This window comes from Erithacus rubecula (assembly GCF_903797595.1).
Source record: "Erithacus rubecula genome assembly, chromosome: 2".
Lineage (NCBI taxonomy): Eukaryota > Metazoa > Chordata > Aves > Passeriformes > Muscicapidae > Erithacus > Erithacus rubecula.
Window position 1 is genome coordinate 40166958 of NC_136685.1, and position 21288 is coordinate 40188245.

The 21288-nt window shown below is 33.7% G+C and overlaps 1 protein-coding gene across 2 annotated transcripts in view; it reads left to right on the forward strand.

The window, feature by feature from the left end:
- The window catches only part of GRIK2 (glutamate ionotropic receptor kainate type subunit 2), a 359794-nt gene that overhangs the window by 246149 nt on the left and 92357 nt on the right, over positions 1-21288 (forward strand). For both annotated transcript variants that reach the window (XM_079299157.1, XM_079299156.1), the window contains one exon: positions 18035-18153. In XM_079299157.1, coding sequence (XP_079155283.1) covers positions 18035-18153 — 119 coding nt within the window. The remainder of the gene's footprint in view (positions 1-18034; positions 18154-21288) is intronic.

Here is a 21288-nt window from a genome sequence, read left to right on the forward strand (position 1 = left end):
CTGTAGTCTGTTTTCCCCTTGGTAGAGTAGTGAATTACCAAGTGCTTCCCTGCAGCTACATATGACAGGCAAAATCTCTTTGCATGCCATAATTAGTTTACAGCCCCCTATAGCCCAGAGCCCAGCAGGAATTATTTGCAATATAAACAAAAAGATAGTACTTGTTGTAAAGCAGCAACTTGCTTCTTTCATAATCAACCAAATTTTTTCCGATGGGAAATGTTTCTCTTGTTTTAGAGGTGAATATGGATGGAAAGCTAAGTCATCAGTTCATAAGAAAGCTATCATGTTTCAGGTTGTGGTTGTTTATTGAGATGAGTGGTAAACTTGGTGAATTTGGGCTATTCTAAACACAAAATGAAAATATTACAAGTTTATTTAAATAGAATGGATTGGACAAAACAAGCAAAATTTTATGGTTGTAGAAGAAATATAACAAAGAAGCAAGTTTCCATACCTTTCATGATTTTTCATAAATCTGAGGTATTTAGAGAATTTCTGCATATTTTTTACTAAGACACACTATGAATAAACCTAGATTCACTCAGAATATCTTTGTTTGGTATCTAAGTTGTATCAATGGCTTATCTATGTCACATTTATGATTGTATCATTCAATTCACAGAGAATTGCATATTCACAGCAAGAAGAATAACTCTCCCAAAATACAGCCTGAAAAATTAAAAGAACTGCTGTAGTCAATGGCAAAATTCACATCATGTATTCCAAATCAAGAATAAGGGCATACACTTTCATGCAATTAGAATTTTTTAAAAGTGCTTGTTTGTTTCTTAAGCTGTCTTTTGCAGCCAATACTAACATAATTATGAATATTCTTAAATTATTCTTATGACACAATATATTATGTGTTAGCTTAAATTCAGTGAAGGTAGTTTAAATAGATGGATTTGACCTTACAATCAACTAGACAGACAAAAGGACAGTATACAACTGACAGTAGTGATCACCCTGGCATTAAGAAATGATTACTTAATTTTGTTTGACTGGGGTCTGTATTCTTGATTTCACATCTGGGAGCAAAGTCTCTGTATAGATGGTAAATTAAACCAAGTCAGAGAGTCCAGAGGTGCACTAGACAAGTATTCTTGACATTACAATAATTACTACTCAAAAAGGAAAACTATATCAGGACATATAGTAATTGCTAGACTGCTTGCAATGCACACTTGCAACACAACCCATTTAGCCTAAGTAAAAGCTGCCTTGAGATGTTTAGTATGTGCTTGCTGTGTCACAGATTAAACTGCTATATTTTATTGCCTTCTAGCCTTCTAAAAATTATTATCTTCAAAATTCTTAGTGGAAAGGTGGTTGCTTGTTAGAGGCTACTGAAAATAAATAGAGTTCAAAACAAAAAAGTAAAAAAAAAAAGAGAAAAAATAGTCTTAAGCAAGAAACAATTTCATCTTTGGGACTGTGTATTTAGTAGGCATTAAAGGTTAATGCTGGAAATGCTTTGAAATAGAGGAAGAAAGGACTTCTTTGATTCAAATTGCTGACAGATATACTTAGGTTATTGGATAATCTGTGAATGGGCCTAATATTTATTATGAGATCATACTTGTTACCTTTACAAACTCAGATGTTACAAATTTGGAGTATTTTCATCATAAATATTGTTTTTATCTTCCACATGACCTGTTTTGCTCAAAACAGAATGTGCTCCTGAGAGATTAGTTTCTATGTAGGTAACTATTAGCAATAATTGTCTGGTTGAATGAACAATAAGCTTCATTTTTTCCTCTCATACTCACATAATAAAATATTAGTTTCTCATGTATAAACTTGCAAAAATTTTTCTTAGTAAATTTAAATTTGTATAATATTTTACATGCACTAAGCAATAAATATTCTTACATGTATTTAGATACTGAGTGATACATATTTATATACACTAACTAATTATTGTATGTTCCCGATTTCTAAGATGCCTACCTTCAGATGCATAACAATCTTATATTAAAAACCTTAAAATTATTGCCTGATATTTTGGAAGTATCTCATACCAAGCTTCTGGAAAATGCAAGCTGTAAATCTTTTAATACTTTAGGGGTTAAACATATCAAAGAGTCCAGGCTCTTACAGATTTCTTGGGTATGTCTATTCCATTACAAAGTCCATAATTACAGCTCATGCTTAAAGCTAGAATGCACATATATTGTATCTGTGTATATTGTACTCTGCACCCTTGTATACAAGGACAACATGTATTAACTCCTTCAGACAAGTTGAATAGCAACATTTAGTTGCACTAGAGCAGTCCTAGCTGCTCATCTAGGTCTTGTCCTCTTGAGTAAATGTATTTGTCCTAGAGAATATGATAGAATTATAGAATAGACTGAGTTGGAAGAAACATTTCATTTTTATCCACATGAATCCTCAATACTGAAAGCAGGACTTTGAAAGTTTCCCAGTGCTGTGCCCAAGTCAATTTTTTGAGGTCACCAAAGAGGCAAATGGCATAACTTCTCTGTAATGTGTTTCAGCGCTTAAGCATTCTTATTGTGAAAAATTCTCATGTCCAGAGAGAACTCATTTTTTTCTGCCTTTTATCATTTCACTGTACATCTTCAGGAAGGATATGAGTCCATCTACTCTTCAGATAGCTGGACACAAAAAGTAGATATTATCCTATTATTATTTCTGCAGATCTCGCATTTTTCCGGACTCTGAGATTTTATTTTTATGCCACAGGTGGCCCAGAACTGGACACAGTATTCCAGATGACTGTCCAATGGGCAGGAACAATCACTTCTCTTGACACCCAGGCTGAAAGTTGCTGAGGTGTATATTCCATTCCACTATCCAGGTTGCTAATGAAGCTTTTTGACAGCTTTGGCTCCCATATCAGCTCAATGAAAAATAATGTCTATTACTGGCTGTCAGCTAAATTTTGAAGTATTTCCATTCTACTCCAAGAATGGAAATACAATTAATTTTTTCTTCACCCTACAATATATGGGCATCCAGGCACTACCTTCCCAATTTGGCCACAGGGTATTTATAGGCCACTCTGATAAACAGTCATTAAAATCAAGTTTACATCTCCTGCTTTCTTTAACCACAGAGTTAATCTTTTTATCGCTGAAAATACTTGAGCTGATTAGATATAATTGTCCTTGTAAGCCTCATTTTTGATGTTCCAAAGCAGCTTGGTCTTTTCAATTTGGTAGTTGCTTCAAGGAGATTTCCCCCATTATCTTCCCAGGGTCTGAGGTGGGATTTAGTGGTCTGGAATTCTGTGGTTCTTTTTCCCGGACCGGCATGTTCCTTTTCTAATCACCAAGGATTTCCTTTGAATGTCGCCTGGTAAAGAGATCTGTCTACAAATTTTCTCTTCCCATTTACTAAAACAAGTTTTAGAATGAGACACTGCTTTTTTGGGAGGAATTCCTGAATATTATATGCCTATCTTTTGACTATACTATAAAAGTCATTTTGTAAAGGAAAAAATAAATAGAGAAGAGTATTGCTTAATTAAGTTTTTAGAATGTTAGTATCAGATTGCCCTCATGGACCCTCTTACTATAAATCTCCTAGTTTATGTTAGATGACCATCACTCAAACAATATTCAACAGTCAATACCATAAAGAGTAGCATTCTCCAAGTGGAGAGAACTGGCATTCTTGCATGCAATAATGTTGTAATGTCCATCAATATTTTTATTACAGTATTATTTATCTTATCCTGTTTAGAGAAAAATTCCTGGAATGTCTGAGAATAAATTCTAATGTGCCAAACTAAGATTGCAGTCAACATTAAATTTACCTCATTGATAGGTACCAGGCATGAGTGAGTATATATAATGTCTTATTAGAAAGGTAAGTCTTAATTGCAAATCACTCCTCACTTCAGATAGAGAGTGCAACAGACTTCTGTAAGTGAGTACACTACCCTAAGTGAAGCCAGTTCATTACCACATACCAAAGCTTAGAGACATAATGCAGAGGTTTCATAGAGAGTCAATTGCAGGAATATGTAGAGTACTTGGTGATAGCTTTTATGGACTCCTACAAGCATTGATTAAGTTTTTGTATCTCAATCAGACAGGTGTTTCTCTGTTTGAATCTCAGAACCCTGGTGAGACAAGAATAATAGAGCTCTGTTGTGGTTTTTGGGTCTGTAGCACTCCTTAGCATGCTTGTCTGCTAAGTGAGCTAACACTATCAGCTGTAAAATTTATATGCAAAATGTATAAATTTTTTCTTTTTTTTTTACATAAATTAAAAGTTATCAGAAGAGGGTCAGTTAACAATTAATTCAATTTACTCTTCTCTTTTCCCTGATTAGGTTTAACTGGAAAAATAGAATTCTGGTAGTCTTAACTATTTCTGGTTTAAGTATGGATTTCTTACTGTGAAAAATGGATAAACTTTTAAAATTATTATGAATTGCATCAGGTGTAGGAACAGTTACTCTTAGATGTATCCTACTTTTGAATATAGAATGAAGACTGAATTAATTAGGATTGTCCTCTTTATCTGTTTTGATGAAAATTTTGCGTCAGATAAATCAGTTTGGGGTGCACAATTGTACCCCACATCCTCTGAGAATTTTTCCTTTTTTATATCTGCCGACAGCTGATGTTACAATCTGCATTCTAAATTTTGTTTTTCCTCACCCACCTTGTTTCTTTTTCAAGTTAATTCTATATTCCAACAAATGGTTGTCTTGTTTATTTATTTACATATAATTTTGTAAATTTCTGTAGTTTGGGCAACTGCAGACTTATCTCTGTAGTTGGTCTAATCCATGACATACTTTGCATTCCTTTAAGCATACAACAGCATATTTACCAATTCTTGTATGCAAGACTCATAGAGACACTGGTTTGCAGGGGTTTGTCTTCCTTGTTAATATTCATTCCTTATTAAAAGTGGCCTAAATACTGCTAGTTATCCTGTCTGATAACCTAAACTGTTGAAGTTCATTCAAATGTGGTCAGAACCGGTTTTAAATTGTACTTGTAACCTCTGGTTTCATATTGAATATCGGACTTTTAAAAAATGTTGATGATTTGCTTAGTAATTCCATCAGACATAGCTGTGAGAATGAAAAATATTTTCGATTGTTTTCTTGTTTTACAATAAACTAAAAAACGATATCCATTTATACTCAAGCAGTTGGAGCACTACAACTCAGTGAATTATTTACTCAATTTGTTTTGGGATAGAGTTATAATGTGAGCAGGATAAAGATATAAAGATATAGCTAGAAAATTCAACAGCCTCATTTTCTTTAGTAGTCTGTACCATCACAGATGAAGAAATCATACCTTTGGGATAGTTTCTTTTCATACAATTGCCTCTTTGTAAGTGTAAAGAAAATGTATCTTGGCAAAGATTAACTGTGTTTTCTAATGACTGTTAAAGACATATTACCTTGCCAGGATTCAACTGAGTATGTTTGTACCTGTGTAACTTGGAGTTTATTCATACTTGATAGGGTTCCTGTGTTAATTACTATGGGTTTATTAGTCAGGAGAGTGCAAAGTTTACATATTTCAATAGTTCATAGCACATAGCTTTAATGGATGTAAAATCCATGTAGATCAGATACTAATTTTTAATCTGTAATGTGGACAAGGAAATAAAAAAAAGAGCCACTAGTGTTAACAGGGATGTGAATTTTTCAACTTTAAATGTTAATGGTATGCTTTTGTCAGTTTTTTCTTAGTTCTCAAAATAGCAATAATTTTATCAAAGATAATTATGCTTTTTGAAGGGAAAATTGTGGAAAGGTATGATCCTTCCAGTTCTGATGTGACTGATTCTTATTTTGTAGAAGGATAGCAATTGGAAAATTTGAACTACAATTTTTATGAATGACCATGTTGTCTGTATATTCAAGCTTATTTTTAGGACAGCTACACCTTGCAATATCTCAGAAAATAAGAAATCAGGAATTTTGATTGCTTTTACAGTTCCTGAAAAGTTCCTCTCACAATATGAAGGAACTTATTCTCAGTGGTTTTCCTGAAGTTACTCAGATCCACTTAGGGATATTTGAGTAGTTTTCTAGAGATAATGTGTTCAAGAAATCCATCAACTTTAATTTTTTTAAAATTAAAAAAATAGGTCTTCTACTGGCAGATTGTCTATTATAATTTTGACATTATAGTAGGTAAATTAATTTAAAAGTTATAAAACGAACCATAAAATAATTAAGTAAAGTAATTAAGTGTTATATTATAAGATGTAGACAAATAGTGAGATTAAAATCCTATCATAAGAGACGAGAGTTTTCTGACTGATACACATGGTTATTGATATAATTAGAAAAATGAGGTTTTTAGAATGCTGCACACAGAATATCATATACCTGAAATTTTCTCTCTCTTGCCCAACTAGAAAGAGTTAAAGAAGAAAAAAATTTTATGCAGTATTCTTCACTGGTGAGTATTGACAGAGCATAAATTGTACCTTAATGCACTATATTGTACCTGTATATAAGCAGGTACATTGCAGGAACATTTATTAAATCCTGCATTAAGAGCCCTTCATTTGGTGCATGTTTTTTGACATATGATGCAGAAGAATGTTCTTAGCTACACTGCCTTATCCCCTCACTCCTCTTGAGATCAGGCTTGTGATAAAATCTTAATCTTTTAAGCATATTGAGGTCACAAGCAGAACAATATGCTTTATGATTTAACCATGCAGTTATGAAAAAGATTGATCTAATTTTACTACTGATTTTTGGTTTCACATTTAAACAGAGTAATTTATGTTTCCTCTAAAAATACCAAAATATCCAGTACTCAGAATCATCAAGATTGGAAGAGACCTGCAAGATCATCTACTCTGACCATCAACCCAGAACTACCATAATCATCCCCAAACCCTATCTCCAAATGCCTCATCTAGATGTCTCTTAAACACTTCCAGGGATGGTGATTCCACCACATCCCAGAACAACTTATTTCAATGGCTAGGCACTTTTAGAGAGAAAAGCAATTTCTAATATCTAACCTGAACCTCCACTTGAGGTCCTTCCCTCTTGTACTTTTACAGAAGAGACTGACCCCACCTCACTACAACCTCCTTTTAGGTAATTCCAGGAAGAAATGAGGTTTCCTCTTTGCTCCCTCTCACTCCTAGACAGAGGTTAACCTTTATTTCAAAGTGCCAAATAAACCAATTACCACATTTTCTTTGAATTGAGTTTCTGTAAATTTGACTCTGGTCTTCATAGTTACACACAGGACACCGTACAATGCCTTCTTTTTCTCTGAGAAGGAAAAAACCCTTAAATGTTTTCTTCCTTTGGCAAACACCTTCTAAAATGCTTTACTAATTACTTTCAGTAGCAATGATACTGTACAGTGCTACTGAGCCCAGGAAATGAAGATAGTTAAGATGTATAGCATCAATAACCTCTGAAGATAACTAAGTATATTACCTGTCCAGTGTGACCCTTTAGGGAAATGGAAATTACTTCTCTGTGCAACATCACTTTGGGCCTGCAAAGCTGTCAAAGGTATTTCAGTCAAAAGAAACAACATGTACTTGTCAATACTTGGCAAGAAGATCTCTAAAATCATGTACTGAAATAATGTACTGTAGGCATAGTTTAGGGTGGCCATTAATGTTTTTGTTAAGAGTTAGAATTGGTCAATAAAGACATTGTGATACAGGTGCATATCTTCTGTCTTTTTAGCAAAAAGTAAATAAGATTATTTCACAAGCAATGATATTTAGAGATTCTTCTGGGTTTACTGTAATGCAAGCCAAGCAAGGAATGGTGTTGTATCTAGCTTATATTCTAAAGGCAGTGGATAAGGCAGATAAGAATTGTATAATCTTACAGAGCCTTAACTAAATATTGATGCGAAGCTTCAGTTCTATTACAGGATGTACAGCAGGATTATTGAATAAGAAAGGAAATATTTATCACTTTTTGTGTTAAGCTGTTAAGCAATTGTGTTTAGATGGAAGACTGAAATGTCTCTTTCTAAAATACAGAAAGCTGAAACTACTCTTAATAAATAGTGGCTTGAATAAATTAAAAGGCAATACAAGGAGTAACGCTGTCTGAAAACCCCCTGCTATAATTTTTTCTGCTCTTTATGGCTGTCTTCACATGTCAACCATGAGCTGGTAAGCTTTGATTTGTATGTAGGAGAAGTTATTACTGTCTTTTAATTTTTATCAAGCATATTATTTTTGATAACGTAATTTTTTTTACCAAATTTTCCAGAAATTATTTTTTTTAAGTGGGAAATGTGGCATAGCAAATAATTTCTAGAAAATGTGATAGTTTTTCTAAACCTTCATATTCCTACTAGAAATTCTAATAAAAATAAAAAGGCAGTGGAATGAGAAAGAGCTGCCCCTTGAAAGGGAGTAAAACCTTTTGTCCTGTTTGTGTCAGTTACTGAGTGAAGAAAAAAAAGAACTTGAATTTTGCCTCTCTCTATTCTCTGGAAAACACTAATGGTGCAATAGATATTTAATTCATTTAGCTAAGTACTTTATCTCTGAGTGTGGGCAGAAGTAGATTCGTACAGAAGAGTTAAAAACTAAGGAAGTCTACATGAATGCTTCGCTTAAGTACTCTCCCACAAACACAACAGTTTCTGGCTCTTAACTTGAAAGATTTTATTCTTCATTATTCAGATTAAGTTTTATTTTAGAATATAAAAAATGTCATGAACTGAAGAAGATATTTCTCATCCAGGACTGGAAATGGTACAGGCTTCACAAAGCAAATAAGACATGTTTTTTTCCTGGAGAAGCAGGCAAGTCTAATTTTAGGTGTGACAAAACAAGTGAACACAACAAATAATGTGGAAGGGTGGAAGCTGTAGAGATCACAGTGAGATTACAGGGTTGCTTGGGTTCATTTCATTCTTATCTTCATAGTATGACTGTTCCATTTGTATAGGACATTTTTTAAGCTTCTGTAAGTATTCTAGAAGTATCTGGAGAGGCAGTTGAAAGACGAAGAGGTGTGCCTGAGATTTTGCAGAAATAAAAGAAGTGATAAAGGGAAGTAATTGTGTATAGAAAATAAGAGTCTATATTTGTGTGCATGCTCTTTTGTTTTTCTTTGTGACCTTCTAGCCATCAAAATATATTCAGATGATGACTAATCTGTGTAATCTATGTGGAGGCACATTTTAGACTTTCTGTTTTGCTGGATATGTAAATATAGCTTTGTAGAATAACTCCAGTGTGATGGTTAGTTAACCTTTAGCTCTTATTGTAGCTACTGGATAGGGCATGGGTATGTTCTTTGTGTTGTGTGAGGGTAGGTGCTCAAACTGTTGACCAGAACTCAAATCTCATCTCCAAAATGAGGATTTTTTTATAGGAAGTAAGCCAACTTTGTTTTGGGGGTTAACTTTGACTAAGGTCCAAATGTTTGCTTAGGAATTCAATCCTTTCCACAGCAGGATAAGGTGAGAAAATGGGATAAGCATGCTCATGGGTTGAGATATAGGCAGGGAGTTGCTTCCCAGTTGTCATGGGCTGAAAAAAATTCAGAAGCTGAGAAATACGGACATAAGACAACACATTTCTTCCCCTCTTTTCCAAATTTTACTTTACTCCTTCACTCCAGATTCCTCTCCCCACCCCCAGACAGAGAAGGGAGCTGGAGGGGCAGTGTGTAGTCAGAATATAGCGGTTTCTCTCAATCCTTGGAATTTATATCCAATACACTTCCCCCAGATTCTCCTTTCAGTCTTCCTCAGGTGCCCTTTTTATGACTACTGGCCAAAGTTCACTAGATGGACTTTTATCCTAGATTTTAACCTCTGAGAGAAGTGCCCTCCATGTCAGAAGCCAAGTTCAAAAGTGCTCAGGCCGAGGAGGGCCTGTAATCCAAAGGTCTCTTAGCTAACTGGTTTAGTCACTATATGTGTTTACAGGAGGATTTCTGTTCTGTTAGGCACAGGACTCACTGGAAGGCTCAGTACTGTTAATCAGAGGCACACACTGTGCATCCCTGGACAAGGGATGTGATTATGATGCTCAGGCCTCTGCCTCTAAATGTTTTCTGTTGTATGGTTGTATGCCTGGGACAGTCACACCTCAAGATGAGCTTAAAAATAATGAGAAAAATATGTGCAAGACCAGGGCATGCCTGAAGGCAGAAAGACATGAAGTTGTATAAATACGACTTACCAACCTCTAAAAACATCAGTGTATTATCAACTCTGCTACCATACTACATCCAAAACTCAACACCATACCAGCCTATACCAGCTTTCTTTCTAGAAAACTGACTCTATTTGAGAGAAAAAGATTGCTTGAAATTTAAGCAGTTCTAAAAACAGGGATGAGGATTTTCCAAAGTAGTAAATTTTTTATTTCTTCAATTTTTTTTCAATATATTCAGGGAGAACACATGTGGGTAAACAATATTAATGTTCTCCAGTAATGATGTAAGAATGTATGAAACAGCTAAATGAAGGCTATTTAGAAGGACCATGCAAATTAAAAATATTAGAAGTATTGTGAATAATTTGCTTTTTGAAATAGAACCAATTATTGCTATCGAGTCTGAGGAATAAAGGAATACAAATGAAGATTCAAAGATTCTCAGGTATGCTAAGAACCTAAAGAGCAAAGCATGCAAAGGGGAAAATCATGTTGGAGACATGTTGCAAGAAGGGACCAAAATGTTACCTAACACAATGAATATTCAAGTTTTCTGAGTTGTCCCTCAGATACAGAACTCAGGGAAGGTTGTGAATCTTGCAAAAACTAAAAAGGAAGCAACTCTGAACATCTCCCTGACCATACCATAACTGAGATATCTCAGAATACCTCTTAGAATATTTCTTGTAATACTTCAATGTATTTAACAGCAGTCAGGACACATTGATTGTGGAGAAGTCTACAATATTTGTGAAGTTTACATACATTAAAATATAGTAATTTTAAATAAGTTTTCTTCTGATTCTTCATTTAATATTTAACTCTATTGACATTTCTTCTGTTGAAGAAATGGATGGACTAATGTTCTGGAAATTGAAAAGTTATGCAGGAGCTGAAACCAGCATATATAATAAATTAAGCAATAGGAACTTGACTAGTGCTTCAAAAATTAGGTTGTATGTATATCTTTGATACTTATTTCCATCATACATTAATCTTTAATTATGGCAGTAATATACTATGTCTTTAATCCAGAATAATTATGGATTTTAATAAACTCTTAATTCACATCTGTAAAAAAAAATCTTTCAGCTATCATAAAGTTGTTATAACATAATAGTTGAGAGTTTTTATATTATTTATTTAATTCTATTTAAATTTATTCATTTAATTAATTTTCATCAAACAAAACAGCATTTATAGTTTCGGTTCTGATTTGAGCTATAATTTATCTATGCATTTCTGTAGCTCCCCAGCCTATATTTGGATTTTTTAGAGCAGGACTAGAATCTAATACAGCAGTAAAAATTGACAAGTTCCAAAAATCACCAAATATTCCCTGTTGCTGAGTTATATTACTCCAGTATGATTTATGTTGCTTATAGTAGAAGTCTATGAAACAATTTTTACACTATTTGCTTATAAGATAATTGTGTTTGGTCTTTTTTGTCTTTTTTCTTCTTTCATGTTAACCTGAAAGCTTAAGTTTTATAAGATTGAGACAAGATATATTCATTCATATAATGAAGGTTTTGGTTCTGATAGTGCAATAGCTTATGTATTTGTATTTTATCTCTGACTCAATTGGATTTAACAGGATTCTATCTATGTTTAAAATTAATAGTGCCAATAACCAATTTAAAGGTATAGGAGGTAAACATACAGAACAAAATTCTGTAAACTAAGTCTGTATAGAACTTGCACATGAATCTTGTGCCTTTCTAGACTTTGGATTGAATGAATCATCTAAATTTAGAAAACTTATAGATATTCTTTTAGCAATGTAAAAAGTCTTTTATATTAGGTTGAATTTTTAATCCATGGGGAGGTGATAATGATTCAATGCAACTGCTTTAGATGGGGAATTTTTTTGTAAATAAAAGAGGTGTTAGATGATTAGTTCTTTTCAGGAAGCAATAAAAGCATGACAGCTATATGAGGGAAGATAATATGGAAGATGACCACAGTGCAAGGAAGGCAATTACTGTACTGAGAAATATATCTGAGCAGGGCAAGGGTGTTGGTAATAACAGTCTCTGTTTACAGCCCAGAAGTCATCAGGTGTGGCAAAGAATGTCACAAGGTGAGAAAATAAAAGGGCCAAATAAAAATTTCAGTTTTTCTAAAAGCCATAATTTATGAAAAAAGAGAGGCTTTTATGAGGAGAAGTAGTAACATGTTTTATTCTTAAGTATGTTATAATAAAGCATCCATCTCATATCCTGGATATTCTTGAAAAGTTTTGAAATACTCTAATTTGTCAGCACTTATGCAATAAGATAATGGATTGAGGGTGTAGTCCTGCACAGAAACCCTATGAAAACCCACAGAAACAATGACTAGAAGAATCATACTTATACTTTGCTCTGGTTAATGGGAGAATGTGTAATATGCTAGAGCTCATAGTTTGTTGTGTTCAGCAATACCCAGCACTGGATCAGTGTGCTCATCAGTTCATGAAGAAGATGGAGTAAGATTATTTTGATTTACCAGTTTCTGGTCATTAGAGGAAGCCTTACAGCTTGTGAAATCTTTGTGCTCATGGTTTTGCAGTGAAACCCAAGTGTATGCTCAGGTCTGATTGTGCAAAGGAGATGTCTATGTGCATTTAAGTGGGTAATCATACTTACTTTACTTTTTTTCATAGACCTGGTGCAGAGAAAAGTGAGGAAATTTGACAGGTTTGGAATAATGCTGGAATAGTATGCACAGTGCAATTTTGTGCAGCATCTGTGATACATATTGCTGAGCTATGCAGTATGTGTTGATCACATCATGCTCTAGATAATATTTTTGTAATGCCATTTGGTCCTAACTTATTTACATGTTTATTATTAAAAATACAATAGTTACATTGTATTTGAAATACCACAGAAAATAATTTAATTTAAATAAACTAAGTACAGCTACCAGTAAATAATCTCATTAGTCCCTTAGTTATACTTGCATCGTACTTCTTTGCAATTATATTTTATTTCTCTGGTCTATATTCATATTTCTATGAGCATAAGGAAGCATTCTATCTGACTGCATCAGACCAAGAATTAAGTTTATTGTATTTGATTGTTTTCTTGTAATTTCAAACTATCTTGTACAACACAGATTTTTCTTAGCTTTTCCATAGTTGTCATGTAGCTCTTATTTGGGTCAGAACAGAAGACAGTATCATGTCAGAGATAAGAATGAAAAATTTTGTCAGTATGGATCTTTAAATAAGAATTGAAGTCCAGGCATTATAATGGTAACTAATAACTCTCATGGATTTTTAGCTAAATATTCAGTACCAGCTTGTGTTTTTAAAATCCTTTGTGTTTTGCTTTTTTGATCCTGAGAGGGAAAAAAGTAAAATAACAAATAAAAATAAAATAATTAGGAAAAAAAAAAAGGAGAAAAAGAGAAAAAGCTGGCTTAAACCTTTTGGAAAAATTTTCTCTAAGAATTTAACAGGTAACATGCTGAATATGATTGAATGACAGTACCTCATGTGTGTTTTGCAAATATCTGAAAACAACATGCACAACTCAAATGGCCTATATATACTATATAATGGGTCCAAGCAGTCTTTATCTCATAAGGAGTATCCCTCCTGGTTTAAATTCAGTTCTGTGTAATATTACTATTCAGTTGTGCTTTGGTGTAATGAAAATACAATTACAAATATTAGTCCACTAGTCCATTTTCTCTCTAAATTGCAGTTTTGGGTTTTCTGCCCTTTTTAACAAGTTGCATTGCTCTCCAAAAGATACAGCTAAATTAAAAATATCTTTATCTCCAGATATTACACTCCATATTAGGCATATCTGTTAGTTTGCATTCAAAACATAATTCTGTCTTCATACTCTCATCAGAGATTAACTGACAGGTTTTGATTTGAGAACTATTAAAATTGGTGGAGTGTACCCTTTACACATTCTCAGCAGCTTTGAATTAAGTTGATTTGTATAGAACATACTAGACAACATCTTTTATGAAAGGAACTGAAAGCAGCAGTCATTGTGTGACAGGATGCACTGCTCTGAGTGTAGTGGGTGTCCAAAATCCTGTATCTACAATCACATTTAAGGTCATCTAGACTGAGTCCCTGTCTGAAAGACTGTGTTTATATTTTCAGACCAAAACTGTAGAAACTGTTCTAGTATATCCAGAATAAGCCATGTCTCTTCCTGAGTTTGTCTCAAACTGGACCCTGGAAGGGAGGAGTGGGTGCCTGCAGGTCAATAATTAATAGAATCTTATAACATCATCACAGGACTCCCTGTGCCAGGAGTGCACAAAATCAAGCTCCTAAATCAAAAGAGAAGCAGAAATGCTGGCAGTGGATCACAGTTAATATTATGACAGGTTCTGAAATCAAACAGGCTCAAGGAGCCTAAAAGGATGACCAGTCCTGTCTCTAGCACTGATCCAGGGTGTCCAGGGTCCTGTGGGCACCATCTAGGCTTCATGGATGTACCTTTTTATAGCTATATTTCCCCACCCTGGAGAGAAGTTTCTTGATTTCTATACAAATTAGTTATCAGTGCAGATTGCTCTCTCAGACCTTTCTAAAAATATGTTTGAGGGCTTTGGAGGTCTTTGGTGTGTCTTGATCCATCTGTACTGGGTCAGCCTTGGATCAATAATCCTTGCTTACTTTTTGACCTCTGTCCTGTGCTTGAGCTGTACTGTGCTGTGCTTATTTCCAGGAGCCAGAACAAGGACATTTGCCCCAGAAAATGCTGCCATATCTCCAATGCACCCCTTGTTCAGACACATCACATTCTTTACCACAACAAGTTCTTACCAATAACCCTTGGTTGGCTCCATGGCTATTTAACTATAGATGTTTGAGACACACATAAGATCCCTTGTCTTCTGGACCTCTACACTGTTATTTCAAATGCTGTGTGAATACAGAGTATAATAAATTATAGTCTGTCTCAAATAATTTGCAGTTCTGAAGTAGATCTGTCTGATCATTTGGCATACTAATTTTAATTTCTAATATCATAGTATATTCCTAAAGTGGAATTAAATTTAACACTAGTCTTTCCTTCCTGTGGATTGCTGAGATAGCTGACTTTTAAACATTATTTGCACTAGGCAATAATTTCTGGAGAGTACTTGTACTTTTCAGTAAGTAGCGGCAATTAGGAAAACTGGAATTCAGGTCTTGTAAAGTATTTCAGACACCTGAAGGTATTAAAGATTAAGAGACTGTATCTGAAATGTTAGAATAAATACTGATAGAAATGGGTAAAAGGGAAGAGTACATGTTATCAATGGTCAGAAAAATCAATCTTCAAAATTGCATCTGTTCACTGAAGTTCTCTTTTTGCTTTATGCTTGTTCTTGATTGAGCAACTGTTCTGTATTTAAATTAGTAGGAATGTAGTCCATTAATCAAGGAAAGTGATTATTCTGCTAATGTCATTTATAATACCACATTTAAATACTGTGAGCAGTTCTAGAATCAGGCAGAAGGCATTCTTTATACTCAGAAACAAGGGAGGTTCTAGCCTGAAATAAAGCAAAAAAAGTCACTGTTGTAATAACTAAACATGGGAACATTTTTCCCAAGAAGTTATGGAACTCTTGTCTTTGAGCGTTTTTGAGCTCTGACCTCATTGCAAAATAATGGACACTGCCCAGAGCAGGATCCTGGCTTATAAATCCTGTGACTCAGTGATTTATGAATATTTATTGCAATAGGCTAAACAGATTGAAACTTATACACATATATAGTACATATAAAAAATTGATTAAAGGATCCATACCTTAAGATTTTTACACTAGACAATCTAATATCACAGATCATCTTTAAAATAAGGAGGAGCAACATTTATCCATAATAAATAATTTTCCTTACTTTGTAAGTAGAGATTTCTAAAACTATAGGACTCAGACTGCATTATTTCTTTTTTCTAAAGCTTTCTTGTATGTCTGGTAGGTTATTTCCTCCTTTTTTTACAGCTATGGACAACTTTTCTGTGCTTCAAAACAACATAAAAATAAGCCATCAGAATAGAAGGGTAAAACTACCAAGTCATGTTCTAGCTTGTTCAATAATGTCCCAATCACTAAAAATAACAATTGAAAAAATATATTTAAATAAAAATATCTTTGCTTTGTGTAGCAAACATTGTCCTCACAAGGTGTTTTCCAATTCAAATCTTCAAATATCTCTTAGCAGAAGAGTATAAAAATCTGCTTCAGTTTCACCAAGTGCTTGGTTTCCAGATTTTGTTGGATTGACGACAATAATGACATGAAAGATACTGAGATTTTTAATGAGACAGTAAACTTCTGATCTAGTTTTACTGTAAAGTAATAGATGAATACAGGTCACAATGTTTAATTAGAACCAAATCAACATTTTTGAACAGCATATCAATATTTGGAGATCCAAATGAAACAGTTCTTTGTCAAGTAGACACTTTTAAAACAAGAGGTGTTTTAACATTGCATTAGGAACTTCAAAGTGGAGCATTTGATTTTCTGTATTATAATGTGTTTGAGATATTATTATGAAGAAAATTCTATTTTTCAAAGTGATAGATGAATTATTCAGATGGCTTTGATTATAAGATACATCAAATAAGTTCTTTCGTAGAGGTTGCCTATCTGAGGTTTTTAAACAGAGTGGCTTTAATGATTTGAGAAATTATGAAAATACTTTAATATTGATTTATAATTAAAATCTGTAATACTTTTCATTATTGTGCTGGTGTCTTGTGCTAGCTCCATTCTACTGTGTTGCAGTGAATTTCATTTTTTTCACTCAAATATATTATGCTCATGCATTAACTTGTATTAATTATCAAAGATTTGAAGACATGATTTAAGCATAAAATAAAAGTCCCTCTCAACAATGTGCCTCCAAGTCCAGGCATGGTGATTAAATCTTTTAAATTTTTAGAATAATCCTGCACATTGGAATTAAAATTAAAGTTCTACAAAAGTATCATGAGGAAAAGAGAACTATTTTTACAAAAGGAATTGTAATAAAGAATAATTTATCTAGACATGTTTGCTTGTTTTAGTTACAATTGACAAAATAGTATTTAGATATAAACCTGTCATAATGCACAGCAATTGCAAAGCCATGAATTAAAACAGATTGATTGTATATGATCTGCTTGTAATCTATTGCCAGACTCGGGTATCTTTCTACTAATGCTATTCTATCTGTTTTTGAGATAAATAATTTAATTTATGTTTATATTTTTCTTTTTCTTTTTTTTTTTTTCTTTTCTCAGAGCCTGGCCCTGCAAGGTGCTTGTGAGTGTCCCCAGCTTCTTTTGGAAAACCTTTCCAGGGATGCTACTGTGCACCTCACAGGACAGGATGCAATTCCTTTAATTTGCTATAGTATTTTTTTTTCTGTGATTTGTAGTGTTTATGACCCTTGTTTGGTGATTAACAATGCCACTTTAATTGCTAACTATTTATTTAATGTTATAATCATTATTTGTAATTTTGATGAGAAAAAACATTTTGTCTGGAGTATTTTTTTTCTAGTTAATTTCTGTGATGTAACACATATTAATTTTCTTTCAAGATGCAAAATACTGACACAGTGGTTATAAGAACCAAATCCAAAATGGGACCAATTATCTGTAATTCTACTCATGTCAATGGAAGAATAAGTGCTTTGATGTTTTCAGGTGGCACTTGGAACCTTTCAGAGCCAATCTGTATGCAACTGTATTAGTATCAGCAATAATTAAGAATGTTAATCTTCAAGACTGTTTTTTCTTTTAATATTGCTGTTAAGCATAATGCAATCACACTGTAAAAACTTTCAATCACTATTTTCTTTATAACCTCTCTTGTTTTTCTTTTTCTTTTGCAGCAGATTTGCTGGATAGACTTTGTGATGGCTGCATTTTAAATCTGCTCTTTTTCTTTCTGTCAATTACCACAGGTTTAGTCCCTATGAGTGGTATAATCCACATCCTTGCAACCCTGATTCAGACGTGGTGGAAAACAATTTTACCTTGCTAAATAGTTTCTGGTTTGGAGTTGGAGCTCTCATGCAGCAAGGTATACGACTCAGTCTGCTCTTTCTCTTGTGCACCATGTCCCACTTTTTGCTGGGGGTAACAGCTCTGGCGCAAGTCACTTGCATGGGTGCCTCTGTGCATGTAGCCACAAACCAGCTTTTTATGATTATCCAGGCATTCCCAACACCTCAGGAATTAGTCTGAAGACTGATAAAAATTTAAGACTTAAAAAAGTACAGTATAGTCATAGAATTTAATTCCTGAACAGAAAACCCTTACAGCATAATTAAATGAGGTAATCTGTCCATTATCTAAAAAAACCTCCATTTAAGCAACCTTAAAAAGAGCATAACTTCGTCAGACAAGAATATAATGTAAAATCTATAATTTGTTTAATTTTGATCTAGAAACCTTTCAACTACAGATTTTATCTAGTAGCTAGAACTTGTAAAATAATATAAGAGATTTAATTCTGTCCAGCCATATTTTATATTTTTAAAATAAAAAAAGACCATTCTTAAAGATTTTAATAAAAAGTCTATATTCAACAATCCATGTACTGAGAAACTGATGCCATTGTTTACAATAAAATTGGCAGCTGTGTAGTCATATTGCTGAGTAAAACCAACTACCAGTTTTAACTATAACTATCTTAGCAAAATGCTTAGGCACATTCTTAAAAATCTGTAATTTCCTTGCCGTATTCCTCTTATCTTGAAAGCATACCAAATATATAGATCCATAAAAATATATAAGCATTTTATTACCTTTTTTCCATAAGGATTTCAACACAGACTTATAATATCATACACATTTGAATAGCACAGATTCAGTTTTTGCTCTGACATTTCACTGGGCTGTACAATGTAATACAAAAGATTGCTAGTCCTGTTAAAGAGCCATTAAAAGGAATGACTTTTCTTTCTGGAAAAATAACCATTGCATATCCTCACAAAAAATAATAGATAATGTTGGCAGGAAAAAGTTCATATTGGTAGAGCTGATTTAATGGATATACCTGAGCAATCATTTTAAAAACTTCCCATTATAAGTACACCAGCTATAAATAAATCCTGGTTTTAACTCACCAAATGATTTCATGAAGCTTTCCTGTAATTGCAGTAAATATTCTGTCATATATCATGTTGGTAGGCTTAAAAAGTCTCTAATGCCTCAGCAATAGGAGTACTCAGAAAAACATGAATTAATGCATGAAAAGAAATCAGGATTTCAAATCAGAAATGAAAATACATCTGTAGTTGGCTAAGTGTTTACTATCAACTATGTTGTCAGTATACATTTCAAGAAATTATATAGTTGAGGAACAATTGCCAAATATATGTTTGTAAGATAATGATTGCTTTTAAGCAAGCTATCAAAAAAAGAGATGCTGAATGAAAGAAGGTATTTTGAATTCCATTCACAGTTCTCAGGATTGTTGGAATCTCTATCAATGATGAGTTTTATTTCCTATGTGGCTGTATGCTTCTTCATATTTCTGGAGAATGGAAAAAGCAATTTAGATTTAGATTTTCACATCCACTTTTTGCAAGAAAATGGTATTTAGTAACATCTAAAGATTTTTTTTGAGAATCAAAATAAGAAAAAAGCCCCAACCTTCATTTTAAAAGATATCGCTGGAGGATAATAGTTTTTCTTGAAGGAAAACTAGTTTTTCAGAATTAAGGCTGACCCTCTGTCCTTGCCCTAATATTATTTTTCCTTTACTTAGTTCATCCTTTAATAAACCTTAAAGTCTCCATTTTAAGGATGCAGTATCAGTCTTGATTTTGATAACTGCTTTAAAAAAGTTCCCAAAACCCTGAGGTCATCTAAAAGTAGGCTTTTAGACAAGCATAGAAGTTCTCACCTAGTAGCAATAACTTCCCACTAGAAACAATATAGAAATGCTTGGGCCATACTCATATTAAGTGCTGCTTCTTTACAAAAGATTTGCTTAGTGCTGGAGGATACATGATAGAGGAAACTCATACATGTCTTGCTGGCACCTCTCGCTCCCAGGAAACTGTGGGATATAGTGCTGGACATGACGTTGCCTTGGGTACATGACAGTCAGCCCCTGACCAGGCTCTGTTTCATGGGCCCAGGTGGCACTCGGTTTCAGTCCTTGGTAAGGTATGGACTCCTGGTAACTGGGGTAACTGCGGCGGATGTCTCCACTCTTCTTCTCTTTCCTATCTGACTTTACTGGTGTTGGTTTTTAAAATGAAATGAGGGCAATTAAAAAGAGTTCATGATGATGGGCTTGTTGAGAAATCTCTTAGTGTTATGGTGTCTAGGTGTCTGACTAACAGGGCCTAGGAGCAACTACATCAGACAGGTACTTTTCTACTTTTTCCCTTGCAGAATTCTAGGCAGAGTCTGGCGCTGGAGTTGGCTGTCATGTCCAAGTCTGTCAGCCTTTTTTGTTTGAAACAGCAAGGGTAAGATGAACTGCAGGGTAAGATGGGCTGTTTTCAAATACAGTAGTCCAGTTATGATACCACTTCTTTTTTCTTTTGTTTCCTTCCTCCCTCCTTCTCTCCCCAGTCCTGTTCTTTTTTATTTTTTATTTTTTATTTTTTTCTGCCTTGGGTTTGAAAGTTTGGCATAATCTTTCACTTATATGAAGATGTGTTACCTTGCTGGACCAGTTCCTTAACTAATTCAACATAAGCACTAAAATTTAACAGGAATAAAATAGTCCATCTTGCCTTCATTCCATTTTACCCAGGAGATTTAAGAGCAAACATAGTAGTAACCAATTAACAAAAAGGGGTTGTTTCGGTACAATGGTGTAGTGGATATGGTGAAATTGTTTCCTTGAAAACAAGTTTCCAGATACTTCCAAAAGATCAAACATAAAGTTCTTAAAATGGAGCTAGAAATTGTTTATTTGACATCATTAGAAATTCCATTTCATTCGATTATAACATTATGGAAAAAATTTCATACGTGCTCATTTATAATAAATATTTGTAATTGTATATTAGAGTGATTTAATTTATTCCTATTTTTAGTAATTAGACACAAGAGGAGTTTATGTGCTTCAATTTGTCTCATTAGGCTCTAAATTAGCATTAAAAATTATGCAAATTACTATAGAGTGTCTGTCCCTGCTCCATTCTTTAGTGCCATGAGCAGGCAACTCCAGCAATGCATTATAATCTGTCTT